Source organism: Crocodylus siamensis, chromosome 9, assembly GCF_052110815.1.
Source record: "Crocodylus siamensis isolate JL-2025a chromosome 9, ASM5211081v1, whole genome shotgun sequence".
In the NCBI taxonomy this organism is placed as follows: Eukaryota; Metazoa; Chordata; order Crocodylia; family Crocodylidae; genus Crocodylus; species Crocodylus siamensis.
The window spans coordinates 44,972,105-44,987,037 of NC_143403.1; the positions used below are offsets into that span (position 1 = coordinate 44,972,105).

The 14,933-nt window shown below is 46.6% G+C and overlaps 1 protein-coding gene across 1 annotated transcript; it reads right to left on the reverse strand.

Annotated features, from left to right (window-relative positions):
• Positions 1-410: 410 nt before the first annotated feature.
• Positions 411-11,400, reverse strand: AGRP (agouti related neuropeptide). The gene is made up of 4 exons (XM_090062997.1): positions 11,320-11,400; positions 6,430-6,617; positions 5,360-5,454; positions 411-602 (listed from the first exon to the last, which is right to left on the reverse strand). The coding sequence occupies exons 2-4, from the start codon at positions 6,602-6,604 to the stop codon at positions 411-413; spliced, it is 462 nt and encodes a 153-aa protein (XP_089919123.1). The 5' UTR covers positions 6,605-6,617; positions 11,320-11,400.
• Between the last annotated feature and the right edge of the window lie 3,533 nt (positions 11,401-14,933).

The following is a 14,933-nucleotide window of genomic DNA, read 5'->3' on the forward strand; positions in this document are numbered from 1 at the left end:
ATCTGGCCTACAGGGCCCCTAAAAATTTAGAAAATTAATATTTATCTGCCCTGGGCTGCCTGTCATGTGGCCCTCAATGGCTTGTCAACACTCAGTAAGCACCCCTCTGCCCAAAATAATTGCCCGCCCCGTGTTAGAGTCTGGGAACTGCTACCCTAGCCCATCAGAGAAGCATGTCCCCAAAGGGCTCTTCTCTAATGGACACAGGTTGCTGTTCCTCATTAACAGGGAATTTCCTTTTAGAATCAAAGCAAAAGCCAGAGGCAGAACTAGCTGAATGTAGTGATAAATTTGCTAATAGTTGTTTTATTGGAACTAAAAACATAGGGGCACACATGGACACACCAGTTATTAACCCAAGGGGTAAAAGAAAGAAGGTAGAGGGGAAAGAAATCCCTCCAGAGCCAAAGCTAGTTCTTGCCACAGGGGAAATTGGTACTGATTTTCCTGCAGTAGCAGAAGGCATTGAAGAAGCGGCAATAGCAGGTGGCACATGGATCACAGCAGGGCAGCTGATGCCCAAGGCAGGATTCCAGCAGGCGGACACATCTGCGGGGAGAGCGCTCCTCACGGCCCTGAGCTTCCAGCACTGCAGACAACACCTGAACAAAGAGCAAAAGGAAAGGGTTTCATGCAGGAAACAATGCCTACAAATAGCAAACTGCTTGGGAAGGAGCTGTGCTGTGTCCTTGTCAGATGCCCCATTAGCATGCTCGATGAATAGCAGGAATAAAGCACTTGTAAGTTTTGCACTGAGGGTATGAGCAAATCAGAGTCATAGAAAATTAGGGTTGGAAGGGACCTCAGGAGGCCATCTAGTCCAATCCCCTGCTCAAAGCAGGACCATCCCCAACTAGATCATCCCAGCCAAGGCTTTGTCTAGTCTGGTCTTAGAAACCTCCAAGTATGGAGAGTCCACAACCTCTGTGGGTAACCTGTTCCAGTGTTTTACTACCCTCCTAGTAAGAAAATTCTTCCTAATATCTAACTCAGCTTTCCTTGCTGCAACTTGAGACTGTTGCTCCTTGTTCTGTCATCTGTCACCACTGAGAACAGTTTAATTCCATCTTCTTTCAAACCCCCCTTCAGGTAGTTGAAGGCTGCTATCAAATCTCCTCTTAGTCTTCTCTTCTGAAGACTAAATAAGCCAAGTTCCTTCTGCCTTTCCTCAGAAGTCATGTCCCCCAGCCCTCTCACCATTTTTGTTGCCCTCCACTAGACTTTCTCCAATTTGTCCAAATCCTTTCTGTAGTGGAGGCCCAAAACTGAACATAGTGCTCCAGGTGTGGTCTTGCCAGAGCTGAATAAAGGGATGGAATCACTTCCCTTGACCTGCTGGCAACATTCCTGCCAATGCAGCCCACTATGCTCTTAGGCTTCTTGGCAACAAGGGCACACTGTTGGCTCATATTCAGTTTATTGTCCACTGTATCCCCCATCTCCTTTTCTGCAGAGCTGCTGCCCAGCCAGTCAGCCCCCAGCCTGTACCAGTGTATGGGATTGTTCTATCCTAAGTGCAGGACTTGGTACTTGTCCTTGTTGAACCTCATGATTTCTTTTGGTCCAACTTTTCAATTTGCCTAGGTCTCTCTGAACCCTAGCCCTACCCTCCAACGTATCTACTACTACCCCCAGCTTGGGTGTCATCTACAAACTTGCCGAGGGTGCACTCTATGCTATCTTCCAGGTCACTGATGAAAATACTGAACAAAACCAGCCCCAGGACCAACCCCAGGGGCACTCCTCTTGATACCACCTGCCAACTGGATATCAAGCCATTGATTACTACTCTCTGAGCCCAATGCTTCAGCCAGTTTTCTGTTCTCCTTACAGTCCATTCATCCAGTCCATACTTCCTTAGAGAGCTGATCTTGCCTGTGGAATGTACATATTAGCTCAGGGGTGGGCAAAATGCAGCCCAAGGGCCAGATACAGCCTGCCAGGCAATTCTATCCAGCCCATGGGGCCCCTAACAAATTTAGAAAATTAATATTTATCTGCCCCTGGCTGCCCTTGATGGCTTGCTTCAAAACTCGGTAAGTGGCCCTCCACCCAAAATAATTGCCCACCCCCCTATTGGCTGCTTTAATAGGGAAGAGAGTGCATGCATCAGCCATAACTGTTACATCTGCATCATACCAGAGGGATAGAAGGGAGCACAGTCACCCATTGACCTTGACTGAAGCAGTTTTGCTACCCAAACAGTTGTATTCTAACCACTTATACTGGTATCCTTGGACAGCAAAAAAAGTATTACATCTATCTATACCCCAAGGTTGGATTGTTTCAGTGGTCCTGCCATTTATGGGTCTTCAAGACAAAAGGACAACATTGCCCAAGATAGCTCAGTGGGAGAAGAGAGCACTCAAAATATGAAAGCCACTTGCAAGTAATATATCTGCGGCAGCCCCTCTGACAGGCCCTATCCTGGCTGCATCAAACTCAACTTTCAGGACTGATGAGTTTTCCTGAGAGGCAGGGGTCTGTGTACTCTGCTGCAAATGGATCTAAATTCTGTGACAAGATTCCTGGAGCCTGAAACTTCCATGGATATTCTATGTCACCTTCAGTTGAATATCAAAATGTAGTTTGTAATGAATTAACAAGAGACTAACAACCACATCCATATAGCAGCCTCTGGACTAATCATCCAGAAGTCAGGGCAAGGTGTCATCTTAAAAGCTAATTAGTTTGAAGAGGCACAAGCTCTCATAGGTGACAACCTGCTTCATCAGATACTATTTACCTCTCTGGACTAGCCTGCGTGCCTACACAGGAGCAGGGAGGCTTCTCCAATGTGCAAGAATCCCAGCTTGTTGGAGTGGACTCAATTAATAAGACAGTTACCACACTCAGGCAGCCTCTTGTGCCTCATGTATCAGCATCCCCACACTTAAAAATGGTGGCGGGGCCCTTGAACTACAGCTTGTTGAACAAGCTTTTGTTCAAGCACACCCACTGCCATTTTTATGTGCGGGGACACAGACACAAGACACAGCAGCATGTTAATAAGAGCATGGTCCTCATATAATAGTTCTTGACATGCTGCAAGTTTTGCAACAGCATCTTAGAGGCCATTGGGGATAAGCGAGTCAGGATTTGGGATACTTAGTGCTTCTGGCATTAGGGATGGCAACTGAACTGAGGGACAAGCACATTAGCAGCATATCTCTGTTAAAATGATCAGCAGTAAAGCAGTGGGCAACGTTGAGACTGACCCTGTCATCTTTAGGGTTTAGGAGGATCCTTTACCGTTTTTAGAGGACTGGTTTCAGGGTTTCTACATAGCTTCGGATCTGCTACATTATACTTTAAGTTTCTTTATAAGCATGAAGAGCAGCAACTTGTTTAAACAAAGTTTCAGCTTCTGGAGCACAAGTATGTGATGAGTAGTGAATTTGCCTGTCATAGAAGTACTGAATACATGGACCCCTGCTCAAAGTTGTGCACCCATATAAAGATGGGCTCTTAGGATACAACCAGACATGTCAGCTGAGATTTCATAAAAAGCCTGAGGGAGTTTGAGGCCCCAAGCTCATGGTAGTTGGATGCATTACTCCATCCCATTGAAAATCCAAGGCCAGCAGAGAAAAAAAAAAAAAGAGAGGAAGTTGCTGAGAGAAAAGACATGATTTACAAAGGGAGAAAATAGATGCACTTTGACTGCTGTGTTTTCCTCTCTAAGAAGGCCCAGCTACAATAGGCATCTTTACTCAATAGGCACAATATGCATCTTTACAGGTGCTCTGGGTGGGGGGGGTGCTTTAATTAGAGAGCCACTCTAATTTTAAAGCATCTGCAGCATCACTATTCATTGTCCTGTGCTCCAAAATGGCAGCGAGGGCACTTTTACTTTTATTTATGCTCGTTTGACAAGCTGAGTGGGGGCACAGCTGGCCTGTCCCCCCACTCAGGCGGTGGCGATGGAGCAGGGGAATGTGGGGCCCATTTCCCCCCTCCCCTGACCAGATGACAAGTGGGGGCGGGGGCAGGGCCGGACCCAGGGTGGGTGCAGAGCTGCTGGGCCCCCAACAAAAGCCAGCAGGGAGGAAAGTTGGAGGGGGGGGGGGCATAGTGGTGGCACCCCACTGCCAAACCCCGACAATAGCCCTGAAGTGGGGGGTGGGGGGAGCAGGCCTAGCCCCAAAGGGGCAGGGGCAAGGGTGGAGAGAGCAGGCCCATTCTCCCCTTCCTGCAACTGGACAAGAAGCAGGGGCGCAGCCAGATGCGGGACTCTGTCCCCGCCCGCCATGACAGCAGGGAGCATGCTGCTGCCTCGTCGCAGCCAGGCCCGGATGAAAGCCGGAAGGGAGGGAGGTGGGGCTGGCACAGTGATAGTTCCCCACCACCACCAAGCCACTGTCCCCGCCCCCAGTCATTCTTGATGGGCAAAAATCAGCTAGTTTTCTTCATAAGAGTTTCTGCAGGTTCTTTTCCCCTGGCACACAGTATCCATAAAAGTCTGCACCACTGGTTCCACATAAAGGCATTAGCTGCTTTCTTTGTTCCCACTCCTTATGCTTTGTATAGTCTCATTAGTTTTTCTAACTGCATCTCCATATCAAGCAGGGCTCTCTACTGATTTGTCTTCAGTGACACCAAGACCCTTTTCTAGGGTTGATATTAATAATTTAGGACCCGGCCTAGTAAATGAGTAATTCAAATGTTTTCCCCAAATGCATGCGACTCTGCCTTTAACAACTCTGAATTTCATCTTTTATTGTGTTGTCCCTTCCCCTTACTTGGCAACATTCTTCTGAAATTCTTCACTATCCTCTGGTCCTGACTGAAGAAGGGAGCTAATCAGAAAGGTTTAGGCAAAACATGTTGCTGTTAGAGTTGCCAATTCATCACAATTTGGTGGAGATGGTTCGATATTGACAGTCTTCCCCTGGAAACAAAGTAGGAAATGTCACCTGCCAGGCAGGGTTTCAAAACCTCCCTGGTCTCCTGCCAGCTCACTCATCTGACAGCCTGCCCGGTGGGGCTGAGGAGCTGGTGCTTTGGACACACAGGTACACCCGTCTCCCAAGTTCCAAGGCTCATGGATACTCAGCAGCTCCAGCTCCCAAAGCTTCAAGATAGGTTGATGAGGAGCTGGAAGACTGGTCTGGCTTGCTGTTGAAGCTACCTGGGTTCTGTGTCTTCTGCTGGGAGAGGCACCGCCTCAGAGTTGGGGCTCCCAGCCAGGCAAAGATCAGTAATTCAATTTCATGGAGAATTTTAAACTACTTACTGTTCATTTGGAATTGTTCCTGGCCCTAGCATATGTCCTAGTCCTCTCACACAGAGGAATTAAATGCAGCCCAGAGATCATGGAGAGGACTTTAATAACCACCCAAGTCTCAAAGGACATTACCTGTGGCTCCAGTACAGTGTCTTTCTGTACAAGATCCTCATCAGCAGCATGGAGCTCCACATCCATCCTGTCAAACTCAAGCCTGGGTAAAGTTCCTGTGAATTACAAAAGGGCTGAGGGTTGGTGCATAACAGCCATTATCTGCTAGCTGAAGCATGGCTCCACTCCATCTTTACCATTCTGACCATGTCCTCTCCACAAGCCAGAGAGTAGATGGAGGGAGAGAGAAACTAAGCGCTTAAAAAGTTAATTAAAAATGATGTCCCTCAAAGGGAAGATGAGTGACTATCTCTTACTGGCTAGCACCTGCAGCCTCTGCTTGAGTTCTGCACAAGAACAAAAAAAACTCCCTTCCAGAACCCTTCTCTATTCTCAGGGAACCTGCGGTGCTTCCCCTGACCAACATGTTGGAAGCCAGGCATGCAACCAACAGGTCAGAACAATCTCATACTGTTATATTCTTAGCTAATATCAACTATGACCACAGTAGGAGCAAGAGGGGATCCCCTGGCCACCGGAACCCTCAGACCAGAAGACTGGAGTGGGCAAGAGAGGGGCCTCACAGTGCATGAAGATCCTGCTGATTTTCATAGGACAAAATGCAGCAAATGATCAGAAACAAACAGGTATCAGGTTATGTACATGGGTTAATGTGAGGATGTAGTGAGCATGGGAAAGCTATGCTTGTGAGGGGTGCTAGATTATAGGGGGCCAACTCTGCCAGCAAGTAGTGTTGACCTTCCAAGTGTTCCCAGCATGATCAAAGTGCTCCTGAACCTGAGCCTGGCTTGGCTGAGCAGAAATGGAACAGGGAGTCTTTCCCTCCTTGTGTAGCTGGCTCTTCATGACACAATACTGCCCTTCAGGGGAGGCTGCACAGTGTTGATAGGATGAACTGCACTGCTTCACATGCTTTCCCTTTCTAGTACTGGACTGTGGATTCCCTACCTGTGTATCTGTAAAGAGTTGTAGGGCTGCTCATGGCTACAGAAGCATGACAGTGACTCAGGTTACCTGATGAGACCTGAGGGAGAGGGAACTAAATAAAAAAAACAAAAAAACCCACTCACCTGAACGCTCTACAGGTGCCTCCTTGACTTTGTGCAGGAGGCTCATGTAACCAGATCTGCCTCCCCCATTCAGACTGGAGCTCATCTCCTGCTGCTGGTTGCTGTTGAGGTCAGAGGTGAGGATGGCCTGGATTCCCTGTAGCAACCCCCAGCACAGCAGCAGCATGTTCAGCATGATCCCAAGGAACCTGCATAACAGAAGCAGCTGCTCATCTAAGGCCAAAGCTCAACTCATTTGCGCTCTGAAGGCTGCTTGTTAGGACATGAATTAAGCAGCAGCTCCAGACTTTTGAACTGATTGTCTTCAGTGGGCACCACATTGGGGAAGAAGGGGTATTAGGGGCCGTCTGCTTGTACTGCAGGCAGGCATGTTGAAGAGCTTCTCAGTTATTTATCTAGCTTGAAGAAAAAGGGAGGAACCAAAATAGAAGGGTGTCTGGAATGGGATCCCATCAGTATCCCCAGAGAAGCAAGTTCTGAACTCAGTATTGTCAACTCTCTTGATCGTGTCATGAGTTTTGTGATTTGGAGTGAATTTCTAGAAAGCCCCAGCTGCTTGAGTCAGGTGATTGGCTTAAAATCATGAGATTTTAATCAAGTAATCTTTCACGTCAGAGATTTCTGGTTGTACATTTCTCTGAAGCCAGTGCTTCTTTTAGAAAGGACGGCTGAGAGTGTTATCCAGTCTCACAGTTTTTGGTGCCTTCCCTACAATTTCTTATCATTTAAGGTTGGCATCACTGTGACCTGAGTTATGTTCCCCTAGGCTCTTATTAGTTCTTTGTGACGAGGATATTTAAGAAGTAGCTTTCATTCACCTCTCTCCTGAGAATTATGCAGTACTTGTTTAGCAGTGAATTAATTATAACATGATTGGAACTGGCATAGGCAATCATTTAGGATACAATTCCTTCCAATCCCCATGTTTGCATATATTCCCAGCATGTTGAAGCTTTGAGTCTGAACATTTTCACTATTGTTCTCTCCCCTGCAGCTTATAAATTTGAGGAAATGTTAAGTGAAGTCTCTTCAGTCATGGTAGCATTAGGAAAAGCCAGAAACAGGTATTCCACCCCCCCCCGACCAATCATGAGAAAAAAAATCTCACTAGCTTTATTCTGAGAGGGCAGTTGAAGAGCAAGGTGGAACTCCCTGGTCTAATGTTGGAACTCCTTGTTTATTCTGCTAGATGGACCCCTGCTCCCCCTTGCAGGAGCAAAGGCAGCCACAGGAATAGAAACAAACAGGGCATCTTCTGGGGACAGTCACAAAGCTGTGACTTAGACATTTCCCTAAGCTTTACACAGGGCACTTCATGCTCTCAGTCAATGCTGCCTTAGCTGCTGGATTTTCCACTCAGGCTTTTCTCTGTACTAATATTTGGCTGCATCAGTTTGTCTTCCCCAACAGTTGTAGGGCTACGGGATGTTCCAGCACCCTCCCTGGATAATGAGACAAGTTTCTCTAACTTTCACACTTCCTTCCTCTTAGGAACAAACATCTACCAGCACTTTTATCTGCTCATTGGTTTCACTTCCTTCTGCCTTCAATTTTTTTCTTGGGCAGCAAGTGCTAGGTAGCATCATATGAGCCTTCAGTCCACACACGGCCAGACCCAATAATCACTGGCCTGACTGATGTTTGGGTACCAAAAGAGCAAATTCACAGGTGAAATGTAATAGTCTCAATGGATTTGAATGTATGTGTCCAGACAGTTGGATTATGATGTGCAAGCCACTGTGTACAGAGTGTCTAAAACCCCAGAAAGGCTTGATCTCAGAGTATGCTAAGGCCATGAGCAGCAAAGTACACACAGTTGCTCACACATAGGCAAGGCTGGCTTCCAGGTAAATTCCTGTGAAACACTTGAGCTCAGAGAATGTGAAAAATGTCACTATCTTGAAAAGCCAATGTTTACAGCCTGGGCTGCAGCCCCAAACAGCTGGAGTCTGACACACAGTAGGTTCCTCACTAACAGCTACCCATTCTAGTTTGACAGAAATCCCCTCAAGTAGCTGGTTTCCAAGCACTGCAAACATGCAGAGCAGTGACTACCCCTCACATTTATAGGAGGCTCTATCCTGTAATTCAGAGCAGACACATCACTGATGCCAGGGCTGAGTATGGCTCAGAGACATGGTGCTGTGTGCATACCTCTAACAGAGTTGGCTCATGGGGCACACTCTCAGCTTGCAGCAAGGAGCAGGACTGCTTCTCAAATCCAGTTGAAGCAGTATTCATCCTTTGACTATTTTGTTTGTCTGCATCACCACACAAACCATCCCTAACTTTTCCCTGCTCCAACTCATATCCCGCCCCTCAGCCTGCCCCTTGTGCCCCATTTCCCCACCCCACAGCTTACCTATATTCCTCCCTGCCCCATTACAGTCTTCCTTCCTGCCCTATGCCCCATCTCCCCCAGACTAACAACCTAGTCTACACATCACCCTGCCCCTCCCACAGACTCCTAGCTCCTGACCTTCTCTTGCCCCATCTCACAGTCTATCCTGTAAGTCTTTTAGTTCAGCCCCAGTGGATAACACACCACTTCCTTCCTTTCTGGCCCCACAGTCTACACTCACCTGCCCTGCCTGCTTCCTACTCCTCCCTTTCTCCAAATTCTTCTCATTTCAAAAGTTTCTTTTCCTCAAGGTTTTCACTGCAAGCCCCCAGTTCCTCTGCTATCTCTTTGTCTCCCACATCACAGGGCTGAGTAGAGGATAGACAAGTTTTGTAGAAAGAACAACCTGGACTGTTTGTCAAATGTGCCCATTTGATTTCTGCAGGACTGTCTGCTGATGCTAAAAGCTGCTGGCACAATTATCCCAGGTGCTGATGTCAGAAGTGCAGGGTTATTTAATGAGAGAGAAACCATAATGCACATGAGGGCTGGCTAAATTGTGGATAGGAAGATACTTAGGGCATCAAAGAAGGAGCCCAGGCAGAGGAAATAAAAATGTGAGGGGGAAAATATAATGTGAGGAGAGAGGCAAACTGGTGGTAAGTCTGTTCTAGCTGCAAGGTACTGAATTGTTTTATTTTTAAAGTGTTCTTAATGAGAAAAGTAAAGGCTGGAGAGAAAAATAACCACTATTGACTACCAGTTCAGACTGAAGTTCTGGAAATTAGACAGTCTCTTAATAGTAGTCATTAGCAATGAATTGTTGGGGAGATCTCCAGTGGATAGTGGAGCTCCATGAAAGGATAGTACAACTACAGGGAGCAGGGTAGCTGCATTAATGTAGCACTGCACTGGGGCTAATTACCCTGCTGAAGAGCTGACACCTGCTATTGCAGCTCTGTTCCCAGTATCAAACCAGCTTAGGATCTCTGTAGAAATCTGCTGCATACCCTTTATGTTTTCAGTGAGCTAGCTAATGAGACACTGATGTTACTGAGACATGAGAACCAGAAGAATGGCATAGATTGGCCAAACAGAAAAATGCAGGTATGGAAGTGCCTGGGGATGAGACTGAGGCAAAATGGGAAAAGGGAATTTGCCATGAAAGATGATGTAGAGAGGCATTGTGCCATGGACCCCATGAGGAGGGCCCTCCCCACAGGAACCTCTTGTAACATTGGGCCTTATATTTCCACTGCCTTCCTTACACACTGTCACTACCACTTGTGGAAGAGATTAAAGCACTCCTTTTCTCATTCCCTTTGCAGAGATGTGGTGGTGGGGAGACAGGGCAGGGGCTGGGGTCCTGGGAATCTCAGCACTTGTATTAAAAAAAAAAAAAAAAAAAAGTGTGGGAAGCTCTGAGGGCAGCTAAAGAAAGCTCTGATAGGATTTAGCTGATATTGTCTTCAAATAGCTTAGCTGATAGCATTTGAGAGAGAGAAGCATTGCCTGGACAGGGTAAACAGCACAGAGGAAGAGCTGGAGGAATCGTGCATCAGCTCCAACTTTACACATGGGGCTGAAAGTAGAGGAGCACCAGAGAAATGGTGGAGAGAGGCAGGTGCTTATTAGGCTAGTAACATAAGCTGTATGGAGTAGCCCGTGTGCCAGGGGACTCTAGAATTCAAGACAATAGTTCTATTTCTGGAAAACTGGTCCTGGTACAAGGATCTACAGCATAAGGTAGCATCTACTAAGATAATATGGTGCTGTGGGAACATGGTTTTATTGTTTCTGGGTTGAGATGTAGCTTGACGTTCCTTTCTGAACAGAAAGCTGCCTAGCCATACCTATGTGATGCTGCCTTGCAGTGCTATTCCCTAAAAATTGGTCACTTCAACTCCTTCTCACCCCTATGTTTGCATTCTGTCAGTCAAGGCTGCAGACTCACAAAGGCAGGACCTGTTCTTGTCCTGTATGTCTGTATAGCACCAAGCACAACAGGCACCAATTCTTGGACTGGTGCCTTAAGGGTCAATGCAAACAGCTGTTAAAGGAACCCTAACAAATATACTGCATGAAACAACCCTGTATTGACCCATGTCCAAGTACCATAGAACCAGGTCTGTTTAAATGGCAGATTGGGATGGTTTTAAAAGTTCCTTGGTCCCCCTAAAGTACGAATTGCATGGTGCCTGCAACCTTTTTTCACCCAGCACCTGGGCAGCAGAGTCACCTGGTCACTCACAGTCTTTATAGAAGGATTGCAGTATTCCAGGAGAGTCTGTCAGCCCCTTCCACTGCAAGAACTCCCTTAACACAGCCTTAAAGAGCTTGAAAGAATTCTCCACTTCGAGGACAGCCTGAGTAAAAATCACTTTGAGATCTACACACAAACACACACTTTAACAGACAGTCACCCCATGCGTAGGACACCAACACACACTCAGAACAGTCAACTTGCGTACCTTCACACACAGTCCCTACGTGCTAGAAATACTGTACGTCGTACCACACAGTCTTTTTGCCATTGCAATGGGGCTTACCGCACTCTGTTCTGCTGATCTCTCTGAGAAAACTCCTATGTCTTCCTGCGTAGATGTGTCCTCTACATGTTGACTGGGATTTATATTGGGTTTCTATAATTAAGTACTTCAGCCACATGACTCTGCTAACTACCAGGGAGGTGGGCTTCTCTGTAAACAGAGCTGTGTCCATATCTATCTATAGCTGCATGAGGTGGGGGAGTGGAGACTTGTGCTGAGTGCTTTATTGCATCCTGCCTGGCTCCAAGGGACATATGGACCCATTTCAGAATCATAGTTCTCCCATAGGTAGGCCACGACCTCTGGAATGACCTTGCTGGGTATTCTGTCCTCATCTCTTGGCACTGCATTTACCAGAATTATAATATCACTATGCAGGGAGTTATAAAAAGTGCAACAGAACTGGACAGTGGGAGAAAATTCAATGTACTGAAGACTAGATCTTCAGCTGGGGTAATTAGTGGAGCTCTTATGGTGCCAATAGAACTGTGGCCAATTAACATCAGCTGGGCATCTAGTCTCATTATCTCCACTGGATTCAGAGCCATTTATACTTCTTGGGCATTCTACATGTTCATTTATGCTGGCTTAAATTTACTGTGCAGTAAATGGGAATATGCCAAAATCTACACATGCATGCATTAAGGCACATTAATGCTGTGTGTGGACTGACTTAGGACTAAAGTTAGTCCCAGCTCACATACACAGTGTTACTGTGTAGTAAAGCATGTACACATGTGTTACTATACAGTAACTAAATCGGGCATAAAGTTGATACCTGCATTATGCAGGTATCAAATTTATGCTCAAGTCAGCATAAATCACCATATTTACTGTGCAGTATGGGTGTGCACATGTTAACACATGCCCATACTGTGTAGTAATTTCAGTTACTGTGCAGTAAATGCACGTGTAGATGCGGCCATTAGGGACCTGGCCCCATTCATTTAACTAGAACCACAAGCAATTCACACTAGCTAGGAGCCTGACCCTGGCTCCACTTACTCCAGTGAAGCTGCAACCAATCTACCCCAAAGAAGAGCCAGCCCTGTACAGAGCTAACTGCTTTTGAAAAGAAGATAAAGTAAATCTCTCAGTCTAGGCTTCCTGTCTCTGACTCATGCCATGGCATCCATGCATCTATACACAGCTGTTTGAGCACTCATGGATTGAACTGTTGGTCAGACACTCCCCAGATCTTGGTCTTGATCAAGACTCAGCAAGCCCACAGAAATGCCTCAGTTCTCCTCCACACTTCCCCCTCCCTTTTCTCCTCCCCTTCCCCTTCTCCATCCACCCCTGATGCATGCAGGTCCCTGCTCCTATGCCCAGCCTAGAGAGGCTTTGTTTTTCCTCTCCTCTTCCAAGCAGTTTCTAATAGTTATCCTATATGCCTTTTATGGCTAACTAGAACCTTTAAAACACCCATCCTGCTTTATTTCCTTCCCTATTAGCATATGAGTGTTGAGACCATCTCCAGCTGTCAAGTCTAACAGGTTCCTCAGCTATACTCCTGTTGTATGTAACACTCCTCAGTTCCAATCTTTAGTAACTCCATCATGCCTTCCTGGCATACAGACACTCCCACAGATATATGCCTCTGCACCTTGTACTTCTTACAATTTTTTAAAAAAAAAATTGTGTCTTGGGCCAAATCAGTTCTGAATTCTATTGACTGAGCAGAGCTCAGTCATTCCAGTCTGTGTGGTATTACCACTGGCAAGCATCCTACCTCCCAGATTCTTCAATCTGGGGCTTCATATACTCCTAAATCCATGGCAGGCATCCTACATTCAAGCCCTAAGCCTGGAGACCTTGGCGTTCAGATGCCCCCAGTCTCATTTGCCCCTAGCCAAAAGGCCAAAGGAACAAGCTAGTGGGAAAGCCCAAGACCAATCCCTCATCACCATAAATCGTATTGATGAGATCTACCCACTGGGAGCTTTAGTAGAGTCTCACAGCAGGGCCCTGCCTGCAGTTCAATGGACAGATCTCCACCTTTAACTACACCAAGTCATTCAAGGCTGAGAAGAAGGGCATCTCCCCTGCCAGGTAAGTAAAACCACCTGAGCCAAAACCATTGGCCATTTTTATACATGTGCTGCAGGGGAGGGCTTAAATTAGAACAGCTCCAAGAGCTGCTCTAAAGCATCTGCAGCCATACACAGTGGAAGGCTGAGGCTAATGGGGCATAGCTCCCGCAAGCTAATTTTGCAATGGCTGGAAACAGCAACAGTACCATGGCGCTGCCATCCCACAGCACCCAGCGCTACTTCTTTGCTACCATGTACAGCACTAGTGCATGCTGGCTCTGCAATGGCCCTGTGGAAGGGAGGGGTGGGGGTCAACCCCCCAAATAATATTTACTCAGGCCCCCTCCCCCCAAAATAATATTTTTTCCCGCTGCCTATGGCTGCAGCTTGTCTCATCAAATGAGCTTTAGTAAAAAAACCCTTACCCCCATTTTGAAGTGCAGGAACATTGATACACAAGACACAGAGAGTAGTTGGAGCATGTTAATTAGCACGCTCCAGCAGACTCATTTCATCAAGTCTGCTCTGACGCACTGTACAGTACTTTGAAGCAGCCTCCAACATATCTACAGGCACCCATCATAACGGTATCTCCTCTGCCAAGTAAGTATACAAATAGCCCTATGGCATGCATCTAAGCCTGTCTTGAGCATCTCAGAGCTTATTTACAGGTGAAGAATACCCATTCTTTCTTTGCTATTAGTTATATGTAACTTCTTCAGGACGTTAGCTGTGTCATTGACTCCCTTATTGTCAGTAATGGTTACATTAATGACAGAGGCAGAGGTAATGAGGTCTTCCTCATGCCACTCTTCAACATGCCCTTGCAAATACCTCCACAGATTGCATCAGCACTGTTTGTCAAACCATTGCCCTGAGTTTTTCTTTGCTTTCTACAGTGACTGCTAGTTCCTTTTCAGAGTCTCTGAATAGGATAGTGTTCCCCATCCTGCAACTGTGACCCCACCCAAATCTTTGCTCTTGCATGCAGGATTCTGCACTGAGTGGCACTACCATGTTTGTTTTGTGAATGAACCCAGTTTACCAAAATATCCAGCTCACTCTGTAGAACTGGCTTATTTCTTGCTAGTTACCAGGGATTTGGGACCATGTGCAATCTTTACTATCGGGGATTTAATATTTTCTCCCAGAGCACTGCTAATGGTCCTGAATAGGCTTATGGGGACCCTACTAGAAGCTCATTTTTGCTGGACAATGATTTTCCATTGATCTTTACTTTCTGAGACTAGTAAATTACATAACTTCTAGTCTATTTAATGTGAGCCTGTAACAGGAAACACCAACCCCATTAACTACATGCAGAGCGGGAGCAGGGGAACAAGTCTTTTACAGCCCATGTAGGGGCAGACTACTGCAGCAGCCAGCACCAGCCGAAACCCAAACCTCAAGGGCCCGGAACTGCTAAGCAGCTAAAGAGGGCTGAAGGGAGGGGGATCCAAACAGCTCACTAGGCAGAACAAAAACCCCTGCACATATCTGCAACAGTAGTGGCCAGGTGACTGGAAGGGGCATGGCTTGGCTGTATATAAGCTCAGTCTATAGACTGCAGCTGGAGGGTCC